The 16259-nt window shown below is 37.6% G+C and overlaps 1 protein-coding gene across 1 annotated transcript in view; it reads left to right on the top strand.

The window, feature by feature from the left end:
* The first annotated feature begins 1549 nt into the window (after window positions 1-1549).
* Window positions 1550-16259, top strand: part of TJP1 (tight junction protein 1) — a 43362-nt gene continuing 28652 nt past the window's right edge. Inside the window, exons 1-7 of the mRNA XM_010016843.1 lie at window positions 1550-1614; window positions 7514-7638; window positions 7856-7958; window positions 9335-9617; window positions 10192-10295; window positions 10938-11106; window positions 11476-11620. Of these exons, the coding sequence (XP_010015145.1) occupies window positions 1567-1614; window positions 7514-7638; window positions 7856-7958; window positions 9335-9617; window positions 10192-10295; window positions 10938-11106; window positions 11476-11620 (977 nt within the window). The 5' untranslated portion in view covers window positions 1550-1566. The remainder of the gene's footprint in view (window positions 1615-7513; window positions 7639-7855; window positions 7959-9334; window positions 9618-10191; window positions 10296-10937; window positions 11107-11475; window positions 11621-16259) is intronic.

Here is a 16259-nt window from a genome sequence, read left to right as displayed (position 1 = left end):
TTGACTAGATGTTCAGCCTGAGAAGCTCTTGCCAAAAATAAGACAGAATGAGAGCATCAGAAATAGGGAAGAAAATCAGTATTCATTAACTGTTTTTAGCAAGCAAAACATTCTGTTTTGTTTCAGAGATGGCTCTGTGTAAATCATTACTGTTTTTAATATATATTTGGTCTACTTCTAGAAAGCTGGAGAGAAATAACCTAATTCTGGGGTAGAGTTGAATCAATTTGTAATGCAAAGGAGAAACATTTGGTGTTGAACGGAGGGGAATAAAAGCTGTTTGATGAAATATACCCCAATTAAGTTGCATCAACACTTGCAGGAGAAGTGAATCCTGAAAAAGAAATTAGCAGTGATGTAGCACATTGGGGTCACAAGAAGAACTGGCTGTTTAAACCTGGTTGCAAATTCTGATGTTACAAAATTGTATCAAGATTTCAGAGGTATTGACTGTGAGAGTAAACACTCCAGCTGCTGTTCTCTGTTACAGAATGGGACTGGATTAAAAGTACCTTTTCCTGTAGTGGCTGAGTTACAGTAACTGAAACAAATTAAGAGTAGATTTAAAAAAACCAAAACACTCCCACGTTGTTTCTATTCCGATTGAGACATTTGTGTTTTGATTCTGTTCTTTAGCTACTGGATCGCTAGCTAATGGCGGGGGAGGGTATGGAGCAGAACACTGAAAACTCCCTCTAGAAAGGTAGAAAATGTTACAGTGCTGGAGTGGGAGGCTTCATTCTTTTTGCTCTGTATCTTCTGCTGCCTTTCTGCCTGTCTTCAAGCCTTTGGCTCTGCTAGTTTTTCTTTCCTCAAGCCATCTTCTCCTTTCCAGTGTTTGCTTGTGGTGGCAGATTAAGTAATGCAAATGTCTGCTCTTTGAAGCAGAAATGTAGGTATGTAAATGTTGTCACAATGTTACTGTTTAATTTAGTTCCCTTAAAGAGGACCATGTTTGCTTCTGCAGTGCTACTGTTCACCAAAGAAATTAGCCTGCTCTAAACTGTGGAGTCTGTTAAATGTGACCTGTGTGCGTAATACAGTAGTACATGTACTGCAAACTATAGCTGAGCATCCATGAATTAGTGGTATTCTTTGTACAGTTAGAACACGCAAAAAGAGTATGTTCACAAAAGTATGAAGTATGTAAGTTAGAATATAAATACAACTGATCACAGTGGAAAACTGAAAGTGGGCCTTGGACCATCTTCATTTATTTAATTCACTTAATGAGCAAGCAAGAGCCTACATCACAAATTGTTCTTGTAGTCCTTCCCTTTAAGCTTCTTTATAATTTCAACTTCTGAAATATATAATGGTTAGAAATCTATTTTGCTTATTATTACCCTTGCCCCGCTTCCCTGGGAGCACGGGAAGTTCAGATGTGACATACAAAGACAGGAAATGTGTAACAAATGAGCTAGCCCTACTTCTCTGTAGCTTTTCAATATGAATATTAATGTTACTTTTGAGCGTAAGTTTGTTTGTGGCTTTACACAGTCTTTTAGTATAGCTGTTGACAGTGAGTCTAATCTTTGGGATTTTTTTTCTCCTTAGAGCACAACAATGGAAGAAACGGCTATATGGGAACAACACACAGTGACTCTTCACAGGGTAAGTTCATACAATTAGTTGTGTCTGCCTAATGCAGGATACTGGTAGTTTTTGAAAACAATAGGAAAAAGCCAGGTGTCAGGAAGTAAAAGAAAAGGAAACTGTCATATTTCTTCGTTTAAATTTAGAAGTGTTGTAAAAGCTCCATTTGATAGTACTCCATTTCTTTGTTGGATTTTGGAGATCAGTCTGCCAACAAATAACCATGTCAGAAACAAAGCTTTAGATTACTTCTGTATGTAACTGAAAGTAGTTAGAAATCTAAGTGTTCTTTAATGATTGTGCTTATTTATTATTTATACTTAAATGCTTTAAAACTTTATTTGCAGGGACACAAAACAATGTAGTTAAGTATAAATAAATGTGTTAAAAATTGCCTTATTTTTTTGCCGCTTTCTTAAATTTGTGACAGAAAATAGTGGGTTTGGGTGGTTGGAATGTGTGCTTTTGACAAAGGAATGTGTACTGGGAGTCAGTCAATAGGAAGACAGCTTTTATGTTTAGATTGACTCTTCCCTTAATTGAGTTACTCTTATCAAACTGATTTCTGATGTAGCTATTGTGAAGCTATACAAGAGAGGCAGTAAGGAGTGAGTTGCTTAAGGAAAGTCTTTCTCTTGATTCTATTGAGTTTAATGTTGTTGATTCAAAATAAACATGTAGAAGCTACCCTCTTAAGAAGAGAGGGGTTATGTTCAGCTTGACCAGAAGGCTGTCTGACAAAGTACCCTGTCTTTAACTGCAACCACATATAGGAAGAAAAGTATGAGTAAAACCAAAAATGTCTAGTCATAGTTACCTAGGCTACTCCTCCAGCTTCCAATGATTTTTAGGTCAACAAGTTCTTGCGCAAGAAGTATTATTTCTGTATTTCTTCTTGAAGCTGATCAGTCATCCCTGGAGCCTCTGTAAACTTAAAATTTTTTGCTCATATTACTGGTTAAATCAGTCCTGTCTTACACTCAAAAACAGTTACTTCAGTGAAACCTGAAAATGACGTGTTCAGTCAGTGAGTAAAGGAATAATGAAATGCTGCAATATGGTGTTACCACAAACAAACTGTGAAATAATAGATAGGAACTAGAAATCCCCTCTACTCTGCTCTTGTGAGACCTCACTTGGAGTATCGTGTACAGTTCTGGTGTCCTCAACTTAAAAAGGACATGGAGCTGCTGGAGCAAGTCCAGAGGAGAGCCACGAGGATGATAAGAGGGCTGGAGCACCTCCTGTATGAAGACAGGCTGAGAAAGTTGGGGCTGTTCAGCCTGGAGAAGAGAAGGCTGCGTGGAGACCTCATAGCAGCCTTCCAATATCTGAAGGGGGCCTATAAGGATGTTGGGGAGGGACTCTTCATTAGTGACTGTAGTGGTAGGACAAGGGGTAATGGGTTTAAACTTAACCAGGGGAAGTTTAGATTAGATATAAGAAGAAGTTCTTTACTCTGAGGGTGGTGAAGCACTGGAATGGGTTGTCCAAGGAACTTGTGAGTGCTCCAACCCTGGCAGTGTTCAAGGCCAGGCTGGACAGAGCCTTGGGTGACATAGTTTAGTGTGTGGTGTCCCTGCTCATGGCAGGGGGTTGGAACTAGATGATCTTAAGGTCCTTTCCAACCCTAACTATTCTATGATTCTGTGAATCATGTATTTGGTTGCACAGTCAGATGTCCTTGTATAGAAGCAGAAAATGTGATTTGATTATAGTTTTACTTTGATACTTCATGTGCCAAACTTCTACCAACTGTACTAGTTTAACTGTTTTGTCATTTGGATGTTGAATGCTGATGGCATGTACCGTTAATAATTTGATAGTATTAATTTAGCCCATTATAACTAAACAATGAATGTTTTCCATCTGCCAGATAACAAAACCAAACCTCTTACACTAATGTTAAGCAAGCTGGTGCTTAGAATTTATCTTTAGCACTGGGAAGAGGATTTAGGAGAGTGACTGCAGATTTGTTTGTGGGGTTTTTGATTTTGCTTTTTGTTTGTGACATTCTTGTAGTGTTAGGTTATCTAGTAAATGAGGTTCCTCCACTTTAGTTGGAAGGAGTGAAATGCATCCAGATCTCAGTTATCCTCAAAGATATCTAGAAGCTACAGAATTGGAATAGACTTGAAATGCCACTCTGAGTGGTTGTGGAATATTTTTTGTGTGAGTTTATCTGCTCCACTTGGCTGAGCTACAGAACTGCTAGAGACCATCTACTGTCAGCCACACAAAGAACATTCTGAAGAGTGGAACTTGCTTTTTCTAGTGAGGCACACTAAAATGTCCCTCTGATTCTGGCTTATCTGAAGGCAGTAAGAGGGCTGTGTATGATGGAATTAAGATATTTAACATGTACTGAATTTCTAAAGGATAGATGCAAGTCAGGCTTCATATTACGGGCTTCCTGTTTTATTGGTATGCCTGCAAAGCTCTTTCACCAAACATTTTTGTACATTCTGTCAGTACTTGCTTTCAGTTACTTCCAAGTAATTGGAAGATTGAGGTCTAATATAAATCTCTCTAAACCCTTAGTATGTCCCCCTGGGAAAGGCAGAGAAGTCCAGAGTTGGTGTCAGTCTAGATCATCTCTTGTCTCTTCATAATGGCAAGCAGATCTGTTGTCCTTCCAAGTGTCCCAAAGAAACTATGCAGAAACCAGGGTATCTTTAATGGTATTTGATCAAAACTACTGAATGAGTAAGGACCACTAACATCTATTGGAATGAACAGCCTTAAAAATAGAGGGGAAATGCAAGTGGTTTGTTAGGTGCTGTGTGTGTGCTGGCAAACTTTCATAGAATATTCCTAACTACAGGGGGTAGTTACTGATCTCTAAATCAAGTTAATGGCAGTTCAGAAGTGTTGTTAAACACCTTCAGGAGGTACATGTGTTGGGTTTTTTCGAATGTGTTTGGATCCTGTAATGACCCTTTAAAGAGGGGTTAGTATGGTATATAAACTTCGAAAGATGAGCCTTGCAGAAGAGTAGGGAGTGTTTCACTTAGGGAGTTCTTGTTGAAAAATGCAGCTTTACTCACTTCTTCTGAAGGGTTTCCTTCTATGACCTTTACTTTCCAGAGATATCATTACAAATTTGGGAAAGAGCGTACTTCATCCCAGTAGTTGCAGTATATATACATGTCAGTTGAGGCACTTTGATAGTTCAAACATCAGGGGTTTTTTTCTGAATCCATCTGTTGCTGGTATCTCCAAGAGGCTGGAATAGAGCACAAAAGTAGTCTGTGTTGTGATTTAACACAGTAGTTGGTGAGTTCCAGCACTATTGTGCAAAAGTCTTAGAAACTTTCTCGGAGAAGGAGCTCGAAGTTCTAACCAAGAATTTTTTTCCCTTTCTTTACTGTCTTTCCAACTTCCTAGACTGCTACTTAGCTTGTCAGAGATTGAGCCACTGTCAAGTTCAGCTAAAGCTTATCAGGTAGCTACAGTTAATGTTTTACTGAGAGATCTTCTGCTTTTATATACTTAACTGTAAAAGACTTAAGCAGGAACCATGCACTTCATAGATTATGTGGATTTCTTCTAACTTGGAAATAAAGTTCTGTGTGTCTGTGTCAGATGTGCCTCCTTCCCCTGAAGAACCTTCCTGCTCCTCCCATGCTGCTGTACTGTGGGAGAGCAAAACAGTACATTTTGGGAGTGTTTGTATGGTGTGTGGTTTTTTTTTTTGTGTGGATGGTGGTGGTTGTGTTGTCATTACAATATTTAACAGGTGAATTTGTGACATGGCAGATTGAAATAAAAAAGAAGTTAAGATACATGTTTATATCTTGTAGAATCTGTAGTGATCATCTTGCTATTTCCAGACATGCCTAGGAGCTAGGTTCAGTTTTCTGAGAGTAGTTCAGTTTATTGTTTATCTCTTAAGCTGATGGTAGGCAGGAGGATAAAATAAAAAGTAGTAGGCTGAGGTTCACTGGCAGATTATTAGAAGTCTTTAAATTTTAAAAAAGTTTTAGTGTTTCACTTACACTTTCTAATATAGAATATTTCTTAAGACTTTGATTTATGTTATTAGAAAGCATTTGACTAGTGGTCATCAGACTGCTGTGTGCATATGAGATTGCAGTGTTTCAGGCCTTCTTGAAAAGAACAACATGAAAATGTGGAACTAGTTGTCTTAATAGTGGTGATCTGGTTTGTAGTTCTGCTAAAAAAATAGAAAGGCAAGCAGCAAGATAAGGTTCACAGTGAGTTTCTGCATCTCTGCTGGCCTGGTGATTGTGTTTGTTGTCATGAGTGGAGAGCTATGAGAATTTTTTTATGGTGTAAGGAAAGATAGAGAACCTTTAATGAAGTTTGACATAAATGTCTTCTCCCTTTCCTTCCCCACCCAAGTATATGGGTGTAATGGAATACTCAAAGAAGAAGCAATGGCATGACAAAGGGGAAATACTGTTTTGCAAGAGGTTTTTGTTACATATTTTCATAGCCTATTATATATTCTCTTCGTCTACTATTTAGAAAATAAAACTGAACAAAAACCTCAGCTCTGGTCATAAGTAGGCATTGTGATCCTTTAGACTGTCCTCCTGCATGGCACAGGGTTTCATTTAGTAATTCTTGAATCCCAGCCATGATTTCTGGTTGATCTAGATGGACTGCATCTTGAAAAGATGTCCAGTCTTCCTTTAATGAATTAAAACGAATGTAGAAGCAGTAAGGTGTACTCCTCCCCACTCCCCCCCTACTTGTTAGACCAATTAAGTACTTCATACCCGGCAACAGTATTAGCTAACTGTTGAAATCGATTTCTGAAAAGTGAATCACCAGACCTTTGTTTTAATACTGTATGGTCCTATTTATTTACTGCTTACAGGCTAAATCTGGATTGACTATTTATGGACCTCTATTTTGGGGAAATGGGAATGAAAATCATGTGTCTTGCAGTCAGGTGCAGACTGCCATGTAGTTTCTGCCATCACTTTAAGGTTATGAAACTCATTCCTAAAGCTGGGTCATGTTTGTCAAAGTGTGAAAAAGGAATAAGTCTGCCAGCATGGAGTGTATGCTGTGTGAAATAGGAGGAATTGATTGAAACAGTCTTCTCCACCCAGTGACTGTACCATGCGTAGTTGAAAACTTCAAAGTAAATTCTTGAGCAGAATACAGCATTTAAGTGGTAATATCCCTCTGACTGTTTTCTTGGCAATGATGGAAAAACTAGGTAGTTTGCAAATCGGTTACATTTAGAAAGTTTATTTCCCACCCTCACTGCTTCCAGGCAGAAATGTAAGCATCATTCTTGATCCTGAAATAACTAACAGGAATAACTTTTCAGAGGCATTGACCTTGCTGTAGTGGCAGGTCACCCTAGAGGGAAAAGATTGAAGCAAATTACTTTTGTTAAGATGCAGATGATTTGCAAGTGCTGACAAGGTTTTGATGTATTTAATGGTACAAGTGATCTTGGTATTATTCCTTAGAACCCAGCCTGCAGTCATACTACTGTGTGCTGCGATCCTGTTGGTTCCCAAGCTAAGTGAGGTCAAGCTGGGTAAATGCCATTCTGTGAAACCTCAAAGAATGTGTAGCAGGAAGTGATACGGGTTTGAACCAATATCTTGGTACTGTGGTATGGTATGTTGTGCTCACTGAAGATTGAGGTCTTGCTGATGACCACCTGAAGCCCAGACCATAAAAATGTAAATAACTCTAATCTTTTGCTTTAGGGAGAGATTGGATAGTTAGGCTGAAACTCTATGCTTTCCAAAAATGTTTATTTTTAATCTCTCTCCTGTTCTTGAATTATATGGCATGGTTCATTGATCCTCCTTTCTTAAAAATAGTTTTGTTCATCCCATAGGACCTTTCTGTGTTGGATAGAGGAATGTGAATTTTGACCATGTAAATATTAGAAAGTAAAAATATTTCTTTGGTTATGTTACAGGCCCCTGGATTTGGTTTTGGTATTGCAATATCTGGAGGAAGAGATAATCCTCACTTTCAGAGTGGTGAGACATCAATAGTTATTTCTGATGTGCTGAAAGGAGGCCCAGCAGAAGGACTGCTGCAGTAAGTGCCACACTACACCTGGATTCTGATTTGGGGGGTGTTCATCTTTGTCAGTGGTAGCTAAGCCCCCTGATTGTTTTGCTCTCAGGATACTTACCTGTAACTGTTTGTATAGTAGGTTTATAATACAGTTAGTCTGGTCAATGGCACTCGTTCCCCCTTATTTTTCCCTTAGCATAAAGTATTTATGTTGTGCATTGTGATGTTTTTCATTCAGAGAAAATGACCGTGTTGCAATGGTTAATGGAGTTTCAATGGATAACGTCGAGCATGCATTTGCTGTTCAGCAGCTGAGGAAAAGTGGGAAGAATGCCAAAATTGTAAGTGAATGCCTTAAAGTTTTAAGCTTACTTAAATTTTGTAGTTATAGAGCAAAAGTGAAATGGTGTACTGTCTGCTATGAAACAGATGCATGATGCAAGGTACTAGAATAATACCTGTGTGGTGCTGCATGTTTTAAGTGATGATCAGTATGTGTTTATCATGTGGGTCACTCAAATTTTTCTTTAAAATGTAACTTATTATATTTAGGTAGTGTGGCACTGGGTATTTCAGACTCCTTTTCTTCATGGTAAAGTTCTCAGTTTGCCAAAAGCACTCGTACCAAGTTTTTCGAAGGCTTGTGTGTGCTGGAGGACTTTACCCACACTTCAGGCACTAACATAGGGTTTTTTATATTCTGTAAACAGTTTGCCAACATAAAGTATAATTACCTTAATTCCTATAATTTTGTAGGCTTATTCAAAGTGGTTCACTTTTGAACTTTGCAAAGCATACAGGTCATCACTAAAGGGTAGTAATCTGGCATTCTGTAGACGTTTGAGATTGTTACAAAAAATTAAACAGAAATGCACAATGTTTAACAGTGTCTTAATTCAGGAAAACAGACCTCCTGGGCTTGTAGAAAAGCTTTCGTGCTGACAGATTTCTAGTGCTCTTCTGCTTTTAATACACTTGCAAAAAAGTGTGTCGTGTTTCATATTTGTAGATTTAGCAATTTCTTAAAGCTAGCACAAACCAAAATGTAAGCTGTGTAGGGCTTTCACTAGTTGGTGTAGAGATTTATGTATTTGATGTAGATTTATGTAGAGAAAAGCAGTTAATGAAAACTTTATGGTATAACTTGGTTCATTTCTGAATACATAGCAAATAAGCCTCTAAACAGGCTTAGGGCTTTTTCTGGAAACAGCTGACTACATTAGTACAAACCAACTTTGAACTTCTAGTGGAAATGTTCCCCTTACTCAGTGGCTTGCCTAAATACTGGTTTGGGAGGCTTCAAAGTTGAGGAGAATTACAGTCAGTAACACACTGAGTGTGTAGTAGGTTATATGTTACGAAAAGGAAGTTTTTTAGCAGTGCCAGTAACTGATCTATGGGTTTAAGCAAAGAGAGAGAACATTCAAATGTGCATCTCTGAAGACAAATGTTGTGTTACGTATTATCGTAGTGTTTACATTTGTTTATCCTTTTGCCACTTTTTTGGAAGCAAGAAAGGACTTAAAACAACTGTAAAACATACCTCTCAAACAAGTTTCTAGTAATCTGTATTTATTGGGTAGAATTTTATAGTGAGGATGCAAGAAGTTGGGGCATTCATAAATACATCCATGTTTTCTTGTGAATTTTGGGATTGGCTTAGGATTTGGCATTAGCATTACACAGCCAGAGGCTGATATCTAGTGTTTGGTTGTAGACTATCCGAAGGATGAAGAAAATTCAGATTCCAGTGGCTCGACCAGAACCTGAACCAGTGTCTGAAAATGAGGATGATAGCTATGATGAAGAGCTGCGTGATCCAAGAAGCAGCCGTAGTGGTGGTCTAAGTGCCAACAGAAGGCATGAAAAGAGCTGGGTAAGAGATCGGAGTGCTAGCAGAGAGAGAAGCCTATCACCGCGATCAGACAGAAGGTCAGTTACTTCAAGTCAGCCTGCAAAACCCACCAAAGTAACACTGGTGAAATCAAGGAAGAATGAAGGTAACTTGTGTGTAATTCTCTCACTAAGACTTTTGCTAACCTTTAAAAACCTTTAAAAGCCAACTGCTTCATTCAGCGTTATGTTAAGGGCTTTACTGTATGAACAGTGCTGTTAACACTTTGTTGGCCCATCTTACCAGTAGCTAGCTAAAAACGTAAAAACTGCTGCTGTGTTTCTGGTGGTATTTTTCATATTCCAAAATACATGTGCTTAATTAAAGGACCAAGTATCATACAGTGTAAACAAAACCCAACTGTGCCCTGACGTTAGGTATTCAGTGGCTACATACCTTCCATATACTTCAGTTGAGTCTTCAGTGCCTGTCTTTGAAAGAGGGCAAATTGTACATAGCATCTAAATTAAGCTATTGAGTAACAGCTATGATAACAGTCAGAGTTAGAAAAGAGATTGATATAATGGCAAATCCATAGTGTAATTCCACTACAGCCCTTCATGTGCCAAGTTCACTGTCCTCTTTGTTTCCAGTGTAAATGTAAATCTTCACATACCTCCCTGTTTTTTTTTACTGCCGTTTCATCAGTTTTCTTTTTCTTTTATTGCTGATGTATAAAGAGTATGGTCTACGGTTGGCAAGCCACATATTTGTGAAAGAAATATCACAGGATAGCCTGGCAGCAAGAGATGGCAATATTCAGGAAGGAGATGTTGTACTGAAGGTACAGTAAATGGCGGTGGTGTTGGTTTAAAGGGAAGAGTGTTGTATAACTGTCCTTAGAATTAGCTATCTCTTAATAGCATAATTATTGCGGGTAGAAGATACATAATTTTTTATTGAGTTATTTCACAGATCAATAAATTGAAGTATAAATCAGTATCTCTCAGATGTTGTGCCATTGAGCAGTACTAGAACTTGCCTTCAGTTTAAATGTTGATATTTTTTAGTTTTGTAGAAATCAATATATCGATGGATTTTTAATTCATACTAACACTTTTTATTTGAAGATACCGGTGTAAATGTGTTGGTGCAGAAAAACATACCATTCCTTACTCCACCGAATATAGCAGTGGTGGTTTAAAGAACATAGCTAATATTTTAAAAGTTTTGTATTGGTGGGACAGGCTTTGTCTTTGAAAGGTGAAAATTAATGTCTGCATTATGTTGCATAGTTTGGATTAGCCTAATAGTCTTCCATTGTATTTTGGTAATTGGGTAAATATATCTTAGATATTTCTAAATATAACTGGGCAGAAATTCACTATCTGTGGATATATATACTTGGAGATTCACTGGGTTGGGTGGTTTTTGGTTTTGGGTTTTTTTTTTTCAGTAGGTTTATATCTGCTCTTTTCTGTTCTAGATAAATGGCACGGTGACGGAAAATATGTCCTTAGCAGATGCAAAAACACTAATAGAAAGGTCAAAGGGCAAGTTGAAGATGGTCGTTCAGCGAGATGAAAGAGCTACGCTGTTGAATGTCCCTGATCTTTCTGATAGTATTCATTCTGCTAATGCTTCGGAAAGAGATGGTGAGTATGAATGAACTTGATTTCCAAAGGGAGAGAGAAATTCTCTCTCCCTTTGTGTGTTGTAAAGATGTGAAATAAATAAGTGGGATGGGAGGAAGGGGGAGAAGAGTTTGGAGTAAGATTGTCATGTGGGTAAATTCTTCTTTGTTTGATTTCTTGATTGAGATCTGTACCTTCAAAAACGGGAGAAAACAATAGAGTTCTGATTTCTCGTAATTGTTCTTTCAGGAATATTAGTTGTTTTGAAATAATAAATACAGATTTAACATCTTCATAAAAATTCTCTGCAAAAGCTTATTTCCATTTGAGCAGGTCATGCCACCATTTTAATTACAATCATTTCATGAAAAAACAACTTTTATTTAACAGACATTTCAGAAATTCAGTCGCTGGCATCAGATCATTCCAACCGATCCCATGACAGGCCCCGCCGCAGTCGTTCACGATCTCCTGACCAGAGGTCAGAACCTTCAGACCATTCCAGACATTCTCCACAACAGCCCAGCAACGGCAGGTGATGGCAGCATTGTATTATTTTTCTAAATCAACTATTTAATGTGACATACAAATTGTAAGAGTACTTGGATTTAAAGTGTGATGAATGTGGTGCAGAACTATGATAGCAGTAATATGTCATTCTTTGTCTCAAGCAATGCAGCTGATAATGATTCATATTTTCTTAGACTTCAGGAGAAATTGAACCTTTATCTTCAATGCTGTCCTTTTTTAAACATAACCTTAGAGCATGGTTGTATTGATGACAATGTAAGTTTGATAGTGGTATGTTATTGAAGCATATGCAGTTATATTTTGCGTTTAGAAAGCAGTTAGCTGCAAGGATATTTGAGAAGACTAGTAGCACAGTTCCTGTTGAATGCCCAATCTGGGTAGACATATTGAAATCTTTGTTTAAGCATAGGCTTTTTATTCTCCTCACTAGCTGTCTTTTAAAGTTATCTTCTGTTTCTGAATACGTTTAACTTCTACAAAATAAGGCGTATTGCAAAGCTGATTGAGCTTTTGGAATGTAGTTTTTAATATTTGAACTTGGTAGTAGGACATTCATGACAATTCTGAAGTAGACAAGTCTTAATTTTATATGAATTCAGAGAGAAGTAATCTATTGTATGTTTTGATATGTTTTCTTCGTCCATGTGGAACTTTAGTCTTGAATAATATAAATCTGTCCTGTTTTGTATTTCCAGTCTGTTGGAAATTGACATTTTAATTTATTGACATAGAATGTCAGTGTTGGATTTTAGATTCTACTAAATATTTGTAAGAGAAAAGTTTACCTTTTGAGTGATCATAGATGATGGAGTAGAAGTTAAACCGATCTGTTGCAAATTCCAAATTCGGAGCCTGTATTTGAAGTTTTATAGATACTGTCAAAAATCCTGAAAACATTTTGTTTGTCTAAGGGGAAAATAACACTTGCTCCTTTTAACATTTTTAGTGTCTTCTAAGGGCTTATAAAACTACAAGACAGATCTTACCTGCACGCACACCTGCTTGGGTCATGGTTTACAAACATCCCTGTTTCTCTTCTATCTGTGGTGTTTGGCAGGATCACAAGGCATGAAAGTTTGTTTTCTAACAGGAACCCCGTATTAATGGGAAAGTCTTAAAAGCAGCATTCCAGATGCTGGGATTTGATTCTGAAGGTTGAAATTATCTGTTTGTTTTTAAAGCCTTTCTGGACCTGCATTTCTAATGCAGTGTGAAAAGGGCTTGTGGGGGGAGGAACAAAAAAAAAAATCCATCAAAACTGAAACTACGACTGACTTAGCCTGGTGTTAGTGCTTTCCTGTCTATTACAGTGATTTAGGTACATGGTCACTTCCTCCCTATGGATTACACTGTCAGAAGAATTAAATCCTTCCTGAGAAGGAACTTTGAAGTTATCTCAATTCCGAATGCATCCGCTGTATCTACTTTATGAACAAGAGCTACCTTGGCATGGATTGACTTCCTGTTGGACATTTTCTTTTCAAGATCAGAAAATCTGGGTCCTGAGCCATGTAAAGGAAAACATGTTAAAAGCAGCTTCTCTTCCTAGTGGTTATTTGTGCAAGTTCAGATCTGTTGTAAGATCAAATTAGCTGCAACTGCTTCATATTTTAAAATTCGGTAGAAAGTAGTGTTCATCTTTTCAGTATTCCATACTGGTATGTACACCAGTGTGACTGCAGTTTTCTTGAATGTAGAATTTCCATAACAGTTTCTATTTGAACATCCTGTCAAAGTATTAAATAGTGCTTGTAATTTTCTTTAATCCAGAGGAAGTTCACAGATGTCTCATAACAGGCTTTCTAAAACATATTCTAGAACATGTTCTTAATTGACTAATAAAAAGGAATAGTTATGCTTGTACATCTTTATTTCCCTTGTGGAGGATTGCAAATTATCTTGTCATTCTTGAAAAGAATCCAGAGAATGAATTGTTCAATTCTCCAGATATAACCCTAGGGACTTGGAAAATTTACAGCCAACTGAAACTGAATTAGGTACTAAGTGAAATGTAAGATATAAACATGTCCTGACTTTGAGGAAGAGCTCTCTGAGCAGATTGTGTTTTAAAGATGAGGTATAGTTTTAAAAGATGCATATAATTTTAAAGATATGTAGAGGAACTGTTTAGACAGAGGAAAAATGCATCTTTAGAATATCAGATAACATAAGGTGACTCTTTATAATCTGTAAAGAGCTGTATTTAAAAAGCTAGACTGCACAAATGAGGTCTTTGCACCGTAAGTTGGAGAGTATTTGGGGAGACGTATCATGCATACTCCTGCTAACCTGTCTGGTCTTACTCTGGTGACAGTAACAGGTTGCTGAGCTGAAGCCATCTTGAAAAGTGGCATTTACAGCCAGGTCTTGGCAGGCCTGTCAGGTTAGATCTCTGGGCTGCCATTTACCTGTTGAAAGAACTCGCAGTTGGGAACTCTTCTATGTTGCCTTCCTCACCTGGATACTGGAATAGCAAAACCATTTTCTGATATGTTTAAGACTTTCTCAAGAAGAAACGTGGCAGCTGGGAGACATCTCTGTAGAGGACATCATTACTTCTGGAAGGATGATGTTGGCTTCTGTAATGCAGTTGTTAATTTATATGCAGCATGAGACATCTGTCCATTTTCAAAACAAGTTGAAAAATAGGAATACAGGACAAGCATCAGCCCTATTTTGAATGTACGTAGGAAGATGCCTCTTGGCTGTCTTTTCATGCTAAACAGTTTGCTATGTGCTAAAAACACTTTTGGAAGGAGCCTGCATGTTCAAAACTAGTGCTGTGCAAACAAACATTCCAACTGTGTGTCACAGTCTCTTTCAGTTCTGAAGTAATAGTCACAGCTGATGGCAGTAGTGTGTAGCTGATGGCATTTTTGTGACTGAAAGTTATTTAAAAATGCTTGTTAGGCAGACTTTAAAAAGAAAGGGATGGAAAGTGAGGTAAAGGGGGCCCTGACACAGCACAGATGTTAAACAATAGTGTCATAGTGAACGCAGTGAACAATACATTGTGTCTAGGGAAGTGCAGCTGTCAGGTTTTTAACAAGTTTCTGTCACCTAGAACCCAGTGACAGCATCAGTCAAGATACAGTTTCCTACATCATCTTGTCCGGTAAACACTGAGTATTTCACATTACAATTTAAGCGAATCAGGAAAAATATTGCTCTCCTGCTGTTTTGATTTTTCTTCCTTGTTTATTCTATCACCATTTGTGCTTCTGTCAGCATTTTTCCATTTAAACTTTGTTGTCTTAGGTGGCGTAGAACTGACCTTCTGCAGGCATTGTAGTTGACAAGGTTTATTTGCCTGTATGCATAGCAGTAGCCCAAGTCTAGAAGCATATTGCTTCAGATATTTACCCGACACTATTTTGTGCTGTGCTCTCAATGTCTCTATTTTAGTTACTGTTCTTGAGAGCTGTTTTCTTCCATAATTATGCTCCTTTTTCTATATGCGGGTATAAAATCAGCATAAAATTGCACTAGTTTTGCACCGTGTGGAGAAGAAACGTAAAATGAACTTTGTTCTCATGTAGTTACTGCAGTATTTTTAAAGCAGAACAGATACTACTTCTTCAGAATAATGCGTCTGTGTAGTGTTGAGATGTGTGGAAACAGAGGTCTCATGGGGAATTCTACTGTAATATCTTATTAACTAGTGCTCATTACCCAAAAATCCATGGACAGGGAGGGGAATTAGTTATAGCTTACACTGCTATAGGACTTATTTCAAGATACTTATTCTGCATTTAAACCACTAAATGCATGTGTGTGTCTGTTTTTAATGAGCCAGGTAGTGTTTTCAAGGAAATGAGGAGCCCAGTCATACTTTAGGCTGGTGCTGGAGGTGAAAAATGTAAGCTTTTAGTTTATGCACTTGATTTTATGTACAAATTAAAATATGCTGGAAATTAACAAGATGATTGTTACAATGTAAGGGTGCCCCGCTTCCTTTTTTAGCTGCTTTCAGGCACACAGTATTAGAACTGGCAGAGGAAAGTACTGAAAAGTCTTTAGTGTGTCCTGGCTGAATAACTAAGCTTTGTTTCTGATGTTTAAAACTTCACATTGCTTCAGGAAAGCACATTCTTCTTGTATTGAGATGTTTACTTTTTATTCTTTTTGCACATCTCGCATGAATAGATTTGCTGGGATCTGTTTGCAACTCTTGAAGTATCAGTTCTGATTAAAATAAACAGTCTTTACTCTGTAAAATTATATTTTATTTTTTTTTCCTTGATACTTTTGAACTTTAGGCAAAGTGATACTCATTATTGCCTAGTAGCACCATCTAGCTGTTGGTAGTGAAAGACTTGATGGGTATCTCCTGTATGAGAGGAGATGGGCTTGTGCCTACCGACCAAGCCATTGTCACCTTTGAGGAAACACTTTTCCCCTCCTGGGCAGATAAGTCTGTTACTACATAAAAAGCTGTGATTTATTTGTGTCTTTTGTCTCTGATACTTTTTTTTGTCATCGTTTGTTTGACAACTCTCAGGAATTGAATAGATACTTTGAGCATCTCATGACATTTTTCTTTCTTTTTTTCCTTTTTTTTTCTTTATGTACATGGTCTTCAGTTAAGAATGTCTCTTTGGTATATTGATCTACTTTTGTTTTTCCAGGTGATTATTAATGTT

This window comes from Nestor notabilis, unplaced genomic scaffold (assembly GCF_000696875.1).
Source record: "Nestor notabilis isolate BGI_N333 unplaced genomic scaffold, ASM69687v1 scaffold12096, whole genome shotgun sequence".
Taxonomy (NCBI): domain Eukaryota; kingdom Metazoa; phylum Chordata; class Aves; order Psittaciformes; family Psittacidae; genus Nestor; species Nestor notabilis.
This window is presented reverse-complemented; position numbering and strand designations above follow the sequence as displayed.